The following is a 15,600-nucleotide window of genomic DNA, read 5'->3' on the forward strand; positions in this document are numbered from 1 at the left end:
TCAGAGGTAGCTGTTTATACAATCATAATATGCTTTTATACACCTATAATTGAAGATTTACTGGTAGAAAGAAAAAAGATTGATTGTATTTTGGTACTTATGAGTTGACAATGCACAGAATTGCCATGCAATGTGTGATTAATTTTTGTCTTTTTATAAAGGAAGAACATTTCACTGCACAAAATACATTCCTAGACTTGGGTAAAATCATAATGTGCAAGAAAACTTCACTGTGCAGAATACTGAGGAAAGCATTTCTTTATGATTAAAATGGAGATTCAAAGAATTACTCAGAAATTAAATATTTTTAGCAGACTTAAAATAGTAATTCAAGACATCTTTTCTGAGATGGGTATGAGACCAATGAGCATTATAAATGGGTTTGAACCACATTTGTTTAGTTGTTTTCACAACTGATTATGTAATAATTATTATAAAGAGGTAGGACAGAAGGAGTAATGGGATTGGGTAAGTATGACTGTATATCTCCCATAAATCAATATACCCAGGAAAGGGTGAATATAATACAGACAAAATCAGTTTTTAAAACATGCACTGACATTTATGTATAGTCCAATTCTACAACCCTGAGCAAAGCCTTTCACTGAAGACTAGTGTTTTCAATGGGCTGCTCGCAGAGTAAGGGTGGAAGAATTATCCCTTCACGACTCCTTCAAGGATAAGTATCTGAATGCATTGGCTGAAACAGACATCTAAAGTCACTTGGGTCCTTATTGTCAGAGCTGTTGAGTCCGCCAACTCCTATTGAAGTCAATGAAAGCTACGGTGCTCTGAATGTGTGGCCACTTATTTATACCTAGGTACCTAAATATGGGTTTGTGTGTGTAACTCTAGGAACCCACATTTGATAAATCTGATCTTATTCTTTCCAACCCTCTTAAATTCAGGGAATCCAAAGGCCTCTCATTTTGAAAGCTTTGCCACTAACATCAAAAGGGCAAGATTGGGCTCCAGCTCCTCTTCTAAGAAGTTGCTTTAGGAAGAAAATGTAAAGAGAATTTTTAAAAAATTCTTTATTTGTGAATCAGCCATAACAACTCATTTGTGTAGTTGTGATATACTTGCCTGAATAGTTTGTGAAGGATTTAAGGTCATCCAGACTAATAGGAACCTGGGCACCAGAAATCAAAACCTGCATTCGGTGAAAATTCGATGATTAGATTTGAGGTAGAAATTAAACATTTTTTTCAGTTTTGAAATAATTATTAAGCAAACACTTCTCCAACATAGCTAAACAGAAGTACCTGTATTTCTTGCTGATCAAACATCCTAAGACATTCGAGGTTAACAACATTGGCAAGACCCTGTCGGAATGCAAGGCAATGCTGTCTAATCTGTTTGTTTAGTCTGTAGTCTGCTACAAGATGGATGTAGGCTATTCTGTTTGCACTGGTGACAGGAATATCCTTTCCACCTGGCTTCAGTTCAACCACCTGTAAACATAAAAATATGTATTTGTTCATAATCCTGGTAAACGCTAATTCTATATATTGCATGTAAATGGAAAACTTACACTTCCAAAAATGAGCCACAGAAAACTCAAGGACATGACTTACATACTTGAAAATAACTGAAATATATTATAAAACCATTGAAATTGGAAAAAAGAGTATCATGAGGCTGTATTACTACATATTTATATAGGAAAATATATATATAGGAGTACAAATTAATGTATAAGATGTGATGTATCACAGGAAATGATTTTTCAGCCCGTAACCTCCAGCTGTACTTGTGTAAAATTGGGCATACCCATATATACCTGTGCCTAACTACCATAAAGTAATTGGGCTGGGAGGTGTCAGAAACTCCACTTCTAGGAAGAATGTAGTGTGAAATACTAAATAGAGTATTATGAATCAGCTAGAGCAGGGGTTCTCAAACTTCATTGCACCACAACCCCCTTCTGACAATAAAAATTACCGTATATACTCGTTCATAAGCCAAATATTTTTGGTAAAAATGTGACGCATCAAAGAGCAGAGGTCAGCTTATAAATGGGTCTACACCAAAATTTGATGATTTTAAACTCTATGAAATCATTGAATTGAATATCTAATACATTGTCCTTTTGTTTACCTGGAGCATCTGCAGGCATGGAGCCCCTCAGTTCCCTGTGGCCGCAGTTTGCTGTTCACAGCGAATGGGAGCTGCGGGAAGTGGCGCGTCACTTCCCGCAGCTCCCATTGCCTGGGAACGGCAAAACGCGGCCACTGGGAGCTGAGAGGCTCCGTGCCTATGAAAGCTCCAGGTAAACAAAACGTCCCGACCCGCCAGTGGCTTACCCTGACGTGCCGGGAGCCAAAGTTTGCCAACCCCTGAAATATAGGGTCGGCCTATGAGACAGTCATACAGTTTTTACTATTTTTATCTATCCATCTTGGGGGGCTGGCTTATAAATGAACAGGCTAATGAATGAGTATATGCAGTACTACACGACCCTCATGACCAAAGCCTGAGCCTGCCCAAGCTCCACTACCCCAAGCAGGGGAGTTGGGGGGGAGGGAAGGAAGCAGCAGAAAATCTGAAGCCCAAGGGCTTCAGCCCCAGGCAGGGGGCCTGTAAGCTGAGTCCCAATACACAGGGCTGAAACCCTCAGGCTTTGGCCTCGGATGGTGGGGCTTGGGTTTCAGCTTTGGCCCTAGGCCCCAGTAAATCTAAGCCAGTCCTGGTGACCCCATTAAAATGGGGTCCCGACCCACTTTGGGGTCCTGACCCTCAGTTTGAGAACCGCTGAGCTAGAGACCGGTGGCAAAATCCTGAGCCTGTTAAAGTTCATGGGTGTTTTGCCATTGACTTCAGTGGGGCGAGGCTTTCACCATGGATATTTATCCCTTGGAACAGGAGTAGCTTCCACAAATGTATGAATCTCAGAGTTCCCCTCAGGCAGCAGTTAAAAAGGCTCAGTTTGGCTGGACTGTGCTGTTCTAGCTTAACTGTTTGGTCAAGATAACACTGGTACTAGGGTATTCTGCAACTTCACATTACAACAAGGAAATCCCAATTCCCGCTGGCCAAAAGTTACAATTTTGATATAGGCCTGATTTAGAGAAATGTTGAGCACCCACAGCTCTAACCTAAGTGAATGGGAGTTGTGGGTTCTCAACATTTCTCTAAATCAGGCCTATACCAAAAACTGTGAAATGATGAAAAATTATGGGCCTGATTTTTCAGAGATGCGGAGCATCCACAACTCCAGCCTACGTGAATGAGAGTTGTGGATGCTCCGCATCTCTGAAAAAACAGGCCCATAATTTTTCATCATATTGAAAAGATAAGGTTACTCACCTTGTGCAGTAACTGAGGTTCTTTGAGGTGTGTCCCTGTGGGTGCTCTACTTCCAGTGTCAGTGTGTCCCGGCGCTGTTGATCAGAGATTTTCGGTAGCAGTGTCTGGTTGGGAGTGCGCGTGCGCAGTAGCAGTCTCGTGGCACTGCTGGTGCCTCATCTAGCATGCGCATGCCCCCGACCCCTTCAGTTCCTTCTCTACCATGGAGTGTTTAGCTTGTACTCTGAAGTAGAGGGAAGGAGGGTGGGTAGCGGAGCACCCACAAGGTGACACATCTCAAAGAACCTCAGTAACTGGACAAGGTGAGTAACCTTCTCTTCTTCTTTGAGTGCTGTCCCTGTGGGTGCTCCACTTCAGGTGAATGTAGAGCAGTGCCCTCATGAGGATGGAAGGGACTTCGTAGCTGAGTTCATTGCTGAGGCTAGTACAGTGAGGCCTAGTCTTGTGTCTGAGCTTGAACTGAGAGTAATTGCGTAGTGGTTTGTGAATGTGCGTTCAGAGGCTCAGGTGGTTGTTCTGCAGATGTCTAGAACGGGCACATTATGTAGGAATGCTATGGAGGTAGATAAAGCTTTTGTCAAGTGGGTTCTGATGTCCGGATGGACTTCAGTGTTGTGTAGTGAACAGTACATATGGATAAAGCTGGATATTCATTTAGATCAGGGGTTGGCAACCTTTCAGAAGTGGTGTGCCGAGTCTTATTTATTCACTCTAATTTAAGGTTTCGCATGCCAGAAATACATTTTAACATTTTTAGAAGGTCTCTTTCTATAAGTCTATATATTATATAACAAAACTATTGTTGTATGTAAAGTAAATAAAGTTTTTAAATGTTTAAGAAGCTTCATTCAAAATTAAATTAAAATGCAGAGCCCCTGCAGACCGGTGGCCAGAATCCGGGCAGTGTGAGTCAGCTCGCGTGCCGCCTTTGGCACACGTGCCATAGGTTGCCTACCCCTGATTTAGATAATCTTTGCGTAGATATGGCAGAGCCCTTTGATCGTTCTGTTATCAACACAAAAAGTCTAGAAGATTTTCGGAAGGGCTTCGTTCTGTCCAGATAAAAGGACAAGGCACATCAAACATCTCATGTCTACAGGACTGCCTCTTGAGTGTTAGGATGTGGTTCTGGATGAAATGTAGCTAAGTGAATCGGCTGGTTGAGATGGAACGAAGATGATACTCTGGGCATAAACTTAGGATGTGTATGGGGGTGAGCCGTGAGAGACCCTATGACTCTTTGCGCTGATGTAATAGCGACCAGGAATGCCACTTTCATAGATAAGTGAAGTAATGAGCATGTGGCTAAGAGTTCAAATGGGGCTCTGGTTAGACTTTTGAGCACGAGATTTACGTCCCATGCTGGTGTGGGTTCTTGGATGTCTGGGTACATGTTCTGTATGCCCGTTAGAAATCGCTTAGTAATCGGGTGAATGAACATTGAGGTGCCGTCTACCTCTTGATGGAAGGCCGTGATGGCAGAGAGATGAACTCTAAGCGAGCTCATAACAAGCCCTGAGTTCTTTAAGGATAATAAATATTCCAGGATTAGTGGAAGCGGTGCCTGGCTTGCAGATATTTGTTTGTCCTGGCACCATAGGAAGAATCTTTTCCATTTTTGGAGGTAAGTAGTACGTATGTAGTGTTTTCTGCTGTTTAACAACACTTGTTTTGCTTGTTCTAAACAGGTTAGTTCATCGTGGTGGTGCCATGAAGGAGCCACGCCTTCAGGTGAAGTTTTGCCAGGACCAGAAAGAGGACTTGACTGTCCTCCTGCGAAAGAAGATTCCGTAGGTGAGGGAGAGTGAACAGCGTGCAGATCGCCATGCGCGTCAGGTAAGGAAACCAAGTCTGTCTGGGCCGTCTCAGTACTATGAGTATTATTTTGGCTCTGTCGGTTCGTATTTTGTGTATTACTCTGGAGATTAGAGGTATTGGTGGGAATGTGTATTGGAGAGGAGCATTCCATGTGAAGCATCCCGTAGGAATCATGCTCCTAGTCCTGCTCATGAGCAAAACTTTGGGCATTTCTTGTTTGCTGGTGTCGCGAACAGGTCTATATATGGGGATTCCCACCTGTGAAAAATATGATGTGTTATTTTGTCGTTCAGTTCCCATTCATGCTCTTGGGAAAACTATCTGCTTAATGTGTCCACCATTATGTTCAGTCAACCCGGGAGGTATGCTGCTGTAATAGTGATGTATTTTATGCACCAGTTCCATAGTTTTAAGGCCTCTGTGCATAAGGAGTGGGAACGTGTTCCACCCTGGAGGTTTATATAGAACATACACGCAATGTTGTCCATCAGGACCATTATCGTTTTGTCTCGTATAAGAGGGAGGAAATGTAAGCATGCGTTGCGGACCGCGCATAATTCGAGTAGGTTTATGTGTTTTTGTGGGGGACCACATGCCTTGGATGGTATATTGGTTTAGGTGAGCTCTCCATCTGATCAGCGTGGCATCTGTTGTGATTTCTATGGATGGAGGATCCTGTTGAAACGGGATGCCTGAGCAAATGTTTATTGGGCTTGTCCACCATCGTAGTGAATGTAGAACCTTGGGGGTCGGTGTGAGTCTTTTGTTTAGGCTGTGATTTTGTGGAATACATACTGAGCTCAGCCATCCTTGAAGGCAGCACATGTGTAGCCTGGCGTGTTTTACAACGAAAGTGGTGGCCGCCATATGTCCCAAGAGTTGTAGGCAAGTGCATGCAGACACCCATGGGGTGGCTGAGACCACCGATATGAGGGACGTCATTGCTGTAAATCGGGGCATTGGTATTGATGCTTTGGCCTCCACTGAGTCCAGGTGCGCTCCTATGAAGTCTAATTGTTGTACAGGAGTTAAGGTAGATTTCTTTTCATTTATTTGTAGCCCCAGGGAGTGAGAGAGAGATATGGTCTGTCGAGTAATTCGTAATGTATCTGTCAGTGTGGTGCCTTTTAGCAAACAATCATCTAAGTATGGATATATCAATATTCTCTGTCTGCGCAAATGAGCAGCTACCACCGCTAGGGTTTTGGTAAAGACTCGTGGAGCCTTTGACAGTCTGAATGGCAGAACTCTGTATTGGAAGTGGTTTTGTCCCACTGTGAATCGTAGGAATCATCTGTGAGCGGGATGGAGGGTAATGTTGAAATACGCATCTTGTAGGTCGAGAGCTGAGAACAATCCCCCTCTTCCAGCACAGGAATGATCGAGTTCAGTGCGACCATTTTGAATCTGTGGGTTTGGACAAATTTGTTGAGTTTTCTGAGATCTAGTATGGGTCTCCAACCCCCGTTTTTCTTTTGAGTCACGAAGTAATAGGAATAAAATCCCTTCCCTCTGTGTTGTGGTGGAACTTGTTCCACAGCCCCTAATTGTAGAAGATGATGTACTTCTTGTACTAGGTGCTCGTGAGAAGGGTCCCTGAAGAGGGATGGGGAAAGGACGTGGGCAGGTGGGATGGAGGTAAAGGGGATGGTATAACTCGTTCAAATTATCTCTAAAACCCAATGGTCTGTGGTGATAGAGGCCTACGTTTGGTAAAATGGTCAAAGTCGATGACGCTGGTGGTCAGGGAAAGTCAGTCAGACCCTCGACCAACATTTCAAAATTGCGTCTTGTTGGGTGGTGCTTGGGACGTCGCAGCCTGAGATTGGTTAGGGCGATGTTTCTGTGGTCTGTGCCTTTGTGTCCAACTGGCATATATGGTCTCTACTGGCACTGCGATGTGTTGTCCCCGTTACGGTTGTAAGGCTAGTATCTGCGTCTCCTGTTAGGGAGCATGTAGATCCTGAGGGTCCTCAGTGTCGCTCTAGAGTCCTTCATGGAATGGAGGACCTCACCCGTCTTAGCAGAGAAGAGCTTTTCCCTATCGAAGGAAAAGAAGCTTTTCCCTACCTTGTTTTGAAGTTCCCTTGGGATACCTGATGAGTGTAACCACGATGCCCTGCACATAATTATGGCTGTCACTGTCGTACATGCCGCTGTGTCCGCCATGTCAAGGGATGCCTGCAGCTCTGTTCTAGCAATAAGTTGGCCCTCGTTGATGATGGCTCGGAAGTGTTCTCTTTTTTTCTCCGGAATATCCTGGATGAAATCATTTAATTTGGTATAATTGTCGTGGTCTAGTTGGCGAGTATCGCTGTGTAATTGGCCGTGCGAAATTGAAGAGTCGATGAAGATTAAACCTCTGTGCCCCAAGAGGTTTAATCTCATCCAGTCCTTGTCTAGGGGCATGGATTTGAACTGAGACTGTTTTCCCCATTGGTTAACAGACTCCATTACTAAGGAGTTGGGTTGTGTGTGCGCAAAGAGGAAATCCATGCCTCTGTTTGGCACATGGTATTTCCTGTCCGTATACTTACTGATTGGGAGAATGGCGGCACGTGTTTGCCACACCATTTCTGCAGGTTCCATCAAAGCATCATTTATGGGAAATGCTATCTTCATCACGGAAGAAATGTGTAAGATCTTGAGTTGGTGTTGTGTCTCTGGTACCTCGTCAAGAGAAATGTTCTGATTCTGTGCCACCCATTGGAATAGCTCCTGAAAGTGCTCGAAGTCATCTGTAGTAGTGGGAGGCAGGAGCATAACTGCCTCATCAGGGGAAGAAGAGGAGTTGTGAGCAGGGGATATCTCTTGTTCAATCATCTTCTTCCCTCCCCTCTGTTACCTCAGAAGGTTTGGGTACTGATGTCATTGCAGAGCGTATGGGTTTCCTGTGAGAAGTGGGAGGTTTGTGGAATTGAGACCTGTAGGCTGCCCAAGGGTCCCACTGCAGCAATTGAATGGAAAATGGCATAGGAGGGCACATCCATGGGTTAGCAAGCCATGGGGACAGATCCCTGGTATTCTGTTCCCATGGTCTATAATGAGATTCAGTGCCTGCTGGGGAGGAGCGTCCAGAAGAGAAAAACTGCCTCCTGCACATCTTTCTCCTCATCATTCGAAAAAAAGTCGAGCAATGGGAGATTCAGGTGCCATTAGTACCAGAGAGCAGGAAGTGCCAAGCAGTGGAGATCTGGGTGCAGAGGACACTTGCATGTTTGACGAGCGTATAAGGGGGATCGGTGCTGACATATGTGATGCTGTATCCTTCTGTGCTGCCTCTTTAGGTGGAAGTGAAGCCGGTGCAGACTTTTTGGGTGTAGCCTTCTTAGGTGCTGCGGGCTCCGATCTTGGTGGTTCCGTGGTCAGTGCTAATGAGCTCACTGTGACAGGGGAAGCCATCACAGGTGGCTGAAGTTGCGGTATCATGCCCTTTGCAGAGGTAGTCGGTGCCGTGGAGGAGGATGCTGCTTTGTGCCTGCTACTCGACTCCTTTATCCTGCCAGCAGAGGTCCTGGAGTTGACGGTGCCAGAGGAGCCCGGTGCGTCAAAAGTTCTTACTCTGGAGAAGGTCGGCACCACAGGCAGAGATCTCACTGTAGACTGCTTCTTTTATAAATGTTCTCGGGCTCGGTGGAGACGTGGCCCTTTTCCTCGATTTTATAGAGAAGTTGGCACTTAGTCTCTCCATGGAGGATGCGCCCAGGGTGTCCCTTGTTGCGCTTTGTCCAGGGTCTGATGTTCGAGTGAGGGATTTCTTCATTAGAATAAGTTTAAGGTGAAGATCCCTATCTCTCCTTGCTCTAGCTTTAAGATTGTTACAGTGAGCGCACTTCTGTGGTATGTACAACTCACCTAAGCTTCGGACACAAAGGGAGTGACAACTGAAGATTGGCATTGCATCCTCACATGAAGTGCATCTTTTAAAGCCTGGGGAGCCAGGCATATTTGAGACGTCCCTGGTGAAAACTGGGGGATGGGAAAATGAAAGTTTGGCTTTTTTAACAGCTATCTAACTAGATTTAACTAACTTTAACTATACTAAGTAACAGACTGTTAAAAAACAAGGGTAAAAACTAAGCTATTATTATTGGAAGGTTTACACTGACGCCGCTAATGGACTCCATCTCAAGCCGAGGACAGTTGAGAAGGAACTGAAGGGGTCGGGGGCATTTGCGTGCTAGATGAGGTAACAGCGGTGCAGCGAGACTGCTACAGCACACGCACACCCCCGACCAGACACTGCCACCGAAAATCTCCGATCAAAGGTGCTGGGATGCACCGACACCTGAAGTGGAGAACCCACAGGGACAGTACTCGAAGAAGGTTTTGTTACTGGACTAAAAAAACCTACAAATAAATACGCTTATCAAAATAATTTGGCATGCAAAACTATTGATTTGCAAATGGATATACTATATTATCAGTAAGACATAAAATGGGTTCCAATATAGACACTGAAATATTCCAAATACAGCAGGATTAAAGTAAGGCCATTACTCTTTTAATATTATCCTCCACGAAAAAACGATAATTTTGCTGAGCAAGCAACCAACCAGTGGTGATTGTTAGGGTTGGGGATGCTTTTAGAAACTATCTAGGAGCAAAGTTTGGGCTGACAAAAAAGTTTTTGTGGATGTAGGTGCAATTTAGTTTTAACCCATCCTTTATTTAGTTAGAATTTCAAATGGGACTACTGTAGATCTTCCACTTGAAAGATATACTACTTGCCTGGGTATACATCAGATACCCTCCATTAGCAATAACATGACAGGCTGATAGATCTTGTTGGGTTGCCTTTTCTAGCTGTTCAACTTTTGCCACTAGATGGTGCAAGATAACAGTGTGGGTACTTATGTATGAAGTCACAGTGGAAAGCATCTCAAAAAGGGCACACTTACAGAAATAGCTTTAATTTTCATTTCGAATATGTCAAAGCTAAAAAACTTCCAAAAATCTTCTTAAGTACTTTAAGAGGTTCTTTACCAAAACAATACATTTAAACGTCAAAAGAAACTGGCCTGAAGAAAATCATTACTCAGTGGACAATACGCATAATATACAATGTGGGTTACTCTATTTCATGTATTGAAACTGTGTTTCTTTGAAACGATGACAAAAAAAATCCAGGTGGAATAAACAAAGAACAAAGCCACCAGTTTAAAACTATCAACTGATAATTGATCTCAGACAATATCTCGTTAAAAGTTCGATACCCCTATGTAACGTGTTCTTTTAGGGAGAAAATATGTTCAGGGAAAAAACCCAGCTTGCTTAATTCACGTTAATATTCCTATAAGTAAAGCAAAAACAAAATTCCAAACTTTTACTTGTTTTATGAAGCTAGACACTTTAAAGGTGTGAATAATTATTTTAGGTTTGCCAAAAAAAATTTTTTAAGTCCATCGGTGTAGACCTCTGAATTATTTCCTTGTGTCTGGAGCTGGTAATAGAATTGCTCAGGTGAGCATAATTCAATTCAATAACTATCGTTTGCCCACTGCAAAGAGATTTCCAGACATGTTAAGGAATGGCACTGAAATAACTGAGAGATTTTACTTTAAAATACAATTATGAAGGCTCAGTGAAAATCATAAAAATGGTACAAAGGCAGGACTAAAATCAGGATGCTATGGTTATTAAACTGAAGTCTCCTCATGTGGTTCTATATCCCAGATCAGGGCTTTGGGATGTCAACTAGTTTCAATTAAAAGTGAGATACTGTCCTGCTTGAAACAACCCACTTCCCTCAGTGTTTCTTAACGGGTTCAAATGATAATGTCTGGCTTTTTACGTGCTTTTCACATAAGTAGAGAAGCGTCTGTACACTTACCTGCTGGGATGCCATAGGTCAAACAATGAATTTTATTTATTTGGATGAGACTTTGTTCCTTGTTTGATAGGTTTCTTTCTGAGATCCTGTATTTCATATTTGTCTGGGTACTGTAAGTTAGTAAGCCTTTCTTCCAAGTGTCAGAAAGGAAAAAAGCTCTCTTACTTCTGGTGCATAAATCCAAGAGCAAAAGTCTCCGAGTTCACTGAGGACAATCTGTGGTACAAAGAGGCCTTAAAGCAACTGGAGGCAGCCAGTGGAGAAGTCCCCCTGCGCAGAGGAACTTTCTGCTGGTGTAAATCTGGCAGAGGCAGAACCACTGGTTCCTATACCAGCTGCCCCTCCACCAGAGAACGTGGAAGAAAGGGTGTTTTGAGGCATTCTGGGGGCAGTGAGGGGATATACATATTTTAAGAAAAGGTAATGACCCCTCGACACATTGCTGTTGTGAGGGTTGGGAAGTGGTCATCTTAAGTTTGCATTGTTGGATTTGCAGGGGGTCAGGTAACCTGGGGTGGATCTTTTGGCTCCCCTCCTACCTCGGGTCCAATCTTCCCAGAGAACTGTGAAAGAGCACTCTTTTAGGGTATGTCTAAACTGCAGCTGGGAGTGCGCTTCTCAGTGGTGGGTAGCTCTGGTCAAGCTAGTGTGCTAAAATACCTGGGCTGAAGGGAACATGGTCTGAGTTCAGTCTAGAAGGTCAAGGCCAGAAGCACCAGTCCGTACTAGTGGGACGCTATAGAGGCAGCCTGAAGTCAAAGTTGATGAGCTGCACCAGTTCAGTGTCAAGTGAGTCAACCGTAGTAGAACCAGAGTCAGGGAGAGGTGTCAGGAGCGGAGCAGGGAACCATGAAACAGAAGTAATGCTACGTATCAGGAGCAGGGCTGGGTCCAGAAACCAGAAGCAAGGCAAGGTATCAGGTGTGTGCAGCAAGGTCTGTGTGCAGCAGCAAGCCAGGATCCACCTAGTTGCACAGACAGACTACAGGTGTTTCCCCTAGGCCTTGAATAGCGTGCCTGGGCCAGTCAAGGAACAGAGTTGGCTCTGCCAGTCAGGACCTCCATGGACAGGACATCCAGTGGTGCTTGATCCCATAAGGCTCACAGCCTGTCAATCAGTGCTCTGTCAGAGCCATTGGGTGGTGGTGTGGATGCAGCACTCAGTAGCCAGCACATCCAGGTTCTAGCCCCATGGATCCTCACACCACTGTCCGCCCTCAAATGTTGCCTGATCAGGCTTATCGGGGTGGGTCCTGTGGAAGGCCTCCACCAGTTATGGGGCATATATGTGACTGGCAAACGCTCTTCAGAGCCGTATTCCTCCCAGTCCACCAAGTACCATAACTTGCCTTGTCTGAGTTTGGAGCCCAGAATGGCATTGACAATGTACTCCTCATGACCCGGACCCTAACAGGCAGAGGTGGTGGCTATACGTGACCAGATAACAGGTTCTCTGTGTGCAGTTTCAGGAGCAAGATGTGAAAAACAGGATGTATTTTAAGGGACTTAGGCAGCTGAAGTTTAAAGGGTACGTGATTAATCCACTGGCAGATCCGATGTGGCCCATGATATTGGTGATCCACCTTGTGAGACAGCCTGCCCACATGGAGGTGGTTGGAGGATTGAACACCTTTTGTTCAGTTGTGAAGGCTGGGCGTTTCTATCTCTGACGGTCCACATGCTGCTTATAGACTTCCTTGGTGTTATTGAGATAACCCTTCAGCTGCTTCTGAATGTGGTGAAGTCACTGGACCATATCAGTGGCTGCAGGGTTTTGGGAGCCTGTCAGCAGTGCAGGGTGCAACCGGGGATGAAACTTGTAGTTGGCAAAAATGGAACTCTGGCAGTTTCACCTGCTCTTCATGCTCCGTCCCTAGACCTAACCCCCTGACCAGGCTAAGAAGGTAATCAGCCTGCTGACAGGAGAAGCCTTGGACTGGTTCTCTCCCCTGCTGGAGCCAGATGATGTGATGTTGACAGTGTTGGGGATAATTCCTCCAGACCTTCTCTACCATCTTCAGTGATCTCCATCCTATGCATATGGCGGAAGCCATCCTTTCGAAGCTCTGACAGGGTCAGGGGTTGACTGTGATCCTATGCAGCGCATTTCCACCGACTCATGGCAGACATAGAATGGAGTGAGGCAGCCCTACTATACCAGTTCTGACCTGAGCTGAGTGAGGAAGCCAAGGACAAATTAGCCTGCATGGAGCCTCCGATGGACTTGGAAATGTACATTGACATATATATCTGGATTGATAGCCAGCTGCATGAGTGTCGAAGGAGAAAAGAGGAGCTGCACTGCCACCATGCTCATGCCCCAAACTGCCAGCCCCAAACCAGACTCCTGAACCCATCCAGGTTAACCCAGAGGCAGCTGACCATTGATGAGAAGAAGTGACGCTGATGCACTAATTTGTGCCTTTACGGCGGAGACAGAAGCTTTCATAGCAACTTCTGAGGCCTCAAAATTCTTCCTCAGACACTCTTCTGTCACAGCTCAGGACACCTGATTCACCCTTGATGGTCCAGCAGGCTCCTCAGCCATCACCTCTCTTGGATGAATACCTTGGGACTGAGATATTTCCAGGTTGAAGAGTTCCATTCCTACACTGTACTATTTCCCAAAAGATGAGTGCCTAAGCAGGTTTGCTTCGCTTCTCTCCTCAGCGACGGTAGTCAGTGTAATTGCCAACACATACAAGTTACCACACAGTTCTTTCTAAGCAAGCACTTTTGTTCTTAAGGTAAAAGCATTACAATGAAAACATTCGAACAATAAAAGAACCTACACACATTAACAAAGCTTCCAGAGATCACCTCCAACAAGGGCTCTGGTTGGTGCTTAGTCCTTCAAACCCCACCTGGGGGTATTCCTATGATCACCAGTTCATAACAGTTTTTGCTCAGACTAGCCACCGAATCTTATAGGGTCTCATTGGGCCAAAGACCCTCCAACCCTTCCCTAAGGATTGGGACCGCCCTTGGACCAGAGGTGCTGTTTGTCTGCTGAATCAGAAAAAAAGCTCTGAGTCAGTTTTAACTCAGGCCTTTTAATCAAACATTCTCCCTTTGTCTGTTGGTCCCTGAAGAATCCATTCTGAACAAGGAGATGCAAGCCTCCCTCCAGATGCTGCCAGCTCTCTGGAGGTGCTGCCTAACCACCCCACAGGGCTTAGTTCCAGGGCTTAGTTCCTGGAAGGCTGTGGTCCCCCCTCCTGTGGAATTACATACACTCCATCCACAGTACATAAACATTTGCATTTTTAATACAATGAACTCCTACAAAACTTAATTCAATAAGGTTTGTCCAAGATATTGTCATACCTATCACACACCACCTACGCTGTATGGTGGTCTAAAAGGGGAAAAAGTCTCCTTTAGCTGGAAGACTCAAACTCTTAGCAAAACAAATGACTGAGTTCACTTTCCTCATTGGACAAAGAGGACTCTGAGGAAGAGGAAAGCGTTTTCCTATTTTTTTTTTTTAAAAAGACTGTTTGAATTTATTAGTCTCATCCTTATGTTCTGAGTATTTTACAAGAGTGTTTAGTTTCTTAGCTGCCAAACCAGGAGCTAAAGTAAAGAAAGAATTAGAGTCACTATACATAGCTATCTAGGAGGAGCCTTTTCCCATGAAACCTTTTTTTACTAGCTGCCATTTTGTGCACTTGAGCCAGCAGCGAAAAACCAGGCCAGTGTCACTGCAGGAGCTAGCACTTTATCAGGAGCTACTGCTATTTTGAATGGCCTGGTACAGTGTCCCTTCCCCTAACTAGGAATCCTAATGAGTGCAACCTGAAGTTGACTGAAAGTCCATGAGAACTGAGAGCACTTAGCACCTTGTCGGACTGGACCTAATGTGTTGGTAATAGAATTCCAACCTCTCTTGCTGATAGAATCCTTACTGAAAGTGACTTTCACTGTAGATAATGTCTGTGCCACAGCTGCTGGGTGGGCACTGTTATGAAGACAGCTATTTACAATGGTAGATTTATGGTGCATTTATTAGGCACTAATTCATTAGGAACTAAAGTGGTTGTTTAGCTGAAAACTAGAGATAATGTACACTCGACATATAGTATAAATTAAATACTCAGCTCTTTTCCAGTCAAAGTGAATTAGCCTTACCTTAATACAGTTAATTAGTACTCAATGCTTAAGCAAGCTCCGGTGATCAAACACAGCACAGAATGTATTTGTCTATATGAGGTTTATTAACATACTGAAGTAAAACTAGAAAAAAAAACCCTCAATACTCAAATGCAGAAGATAATTAAAAAAATCAATTAGTCCTGCAGCAATTACACTAAAATCCAGAGGGTCTCATTCTTCAAGGCTAAAATGTTCTTTATCCAAGTATAAACAAGAACACTCAATTTTAAACAACCTGACAGAATTTCAGTTAGTTACTCAGAAGTGCATTTTATGTTCAACCTTTCTTTTGAAGATATGCCTACAATTAACAATCAATAGTTACTATTGTACTAACAATCCTTGTTACTATTAACCGCACCTCTTTGGTAGAGAATTTTAAGAAAATAAACTCAAACTCCTTGACAAGAATGCACTTGGTACAATTTTTTTTGTATTAATAGTTAGAGCTGGCAGCATCTCCATCAAGAAAATCTTCCTCAATG

At 44.1% G+C, this 15,600-nt stretch overlaps 1 protein-coding gene across 1 annotated transcript in view; it reads right to left on the reverse strand.

The window, feature by feature from the left end:
• Window positions 1-15,600, reverse strand: part of UBE3C (ubiquitin protein ligase E3C) — a 173,446-nt gene that overhangs the window by 12,161 nt on the left and 145,685 nt on the right. The window contains exons 20-21 of the mRNA XM_074946275.1: window positions 1,266-1,454; window positions 1,087-1,153 (exon numbers count right to left, since the gene is read on the reverse strand). Coding sequence (XP_074802376.1) covers window positions 1,087-1,153; window positions 1,266-1,454 — 256 coding nt within the window. The remainder of the gene's footprint in view (window positions 1-1,086; window positions 1,154-1,265; window positions 1,455-15,600) is intronic.

Source organism: Natator depressus, chromosome 2 (assembly GCF_965152275.1).
Source record: "Natator depressus isolate rNatDep1 chromosome 2, rNatDep2.hap1, whole genome shotgun sequence".
Classification (NCBI taxonomy): domain Eukaryota; kingdom Metazoa; phylum Chordata; order Testudines; family Cheloniidae; genus Natator; species Natator depressus.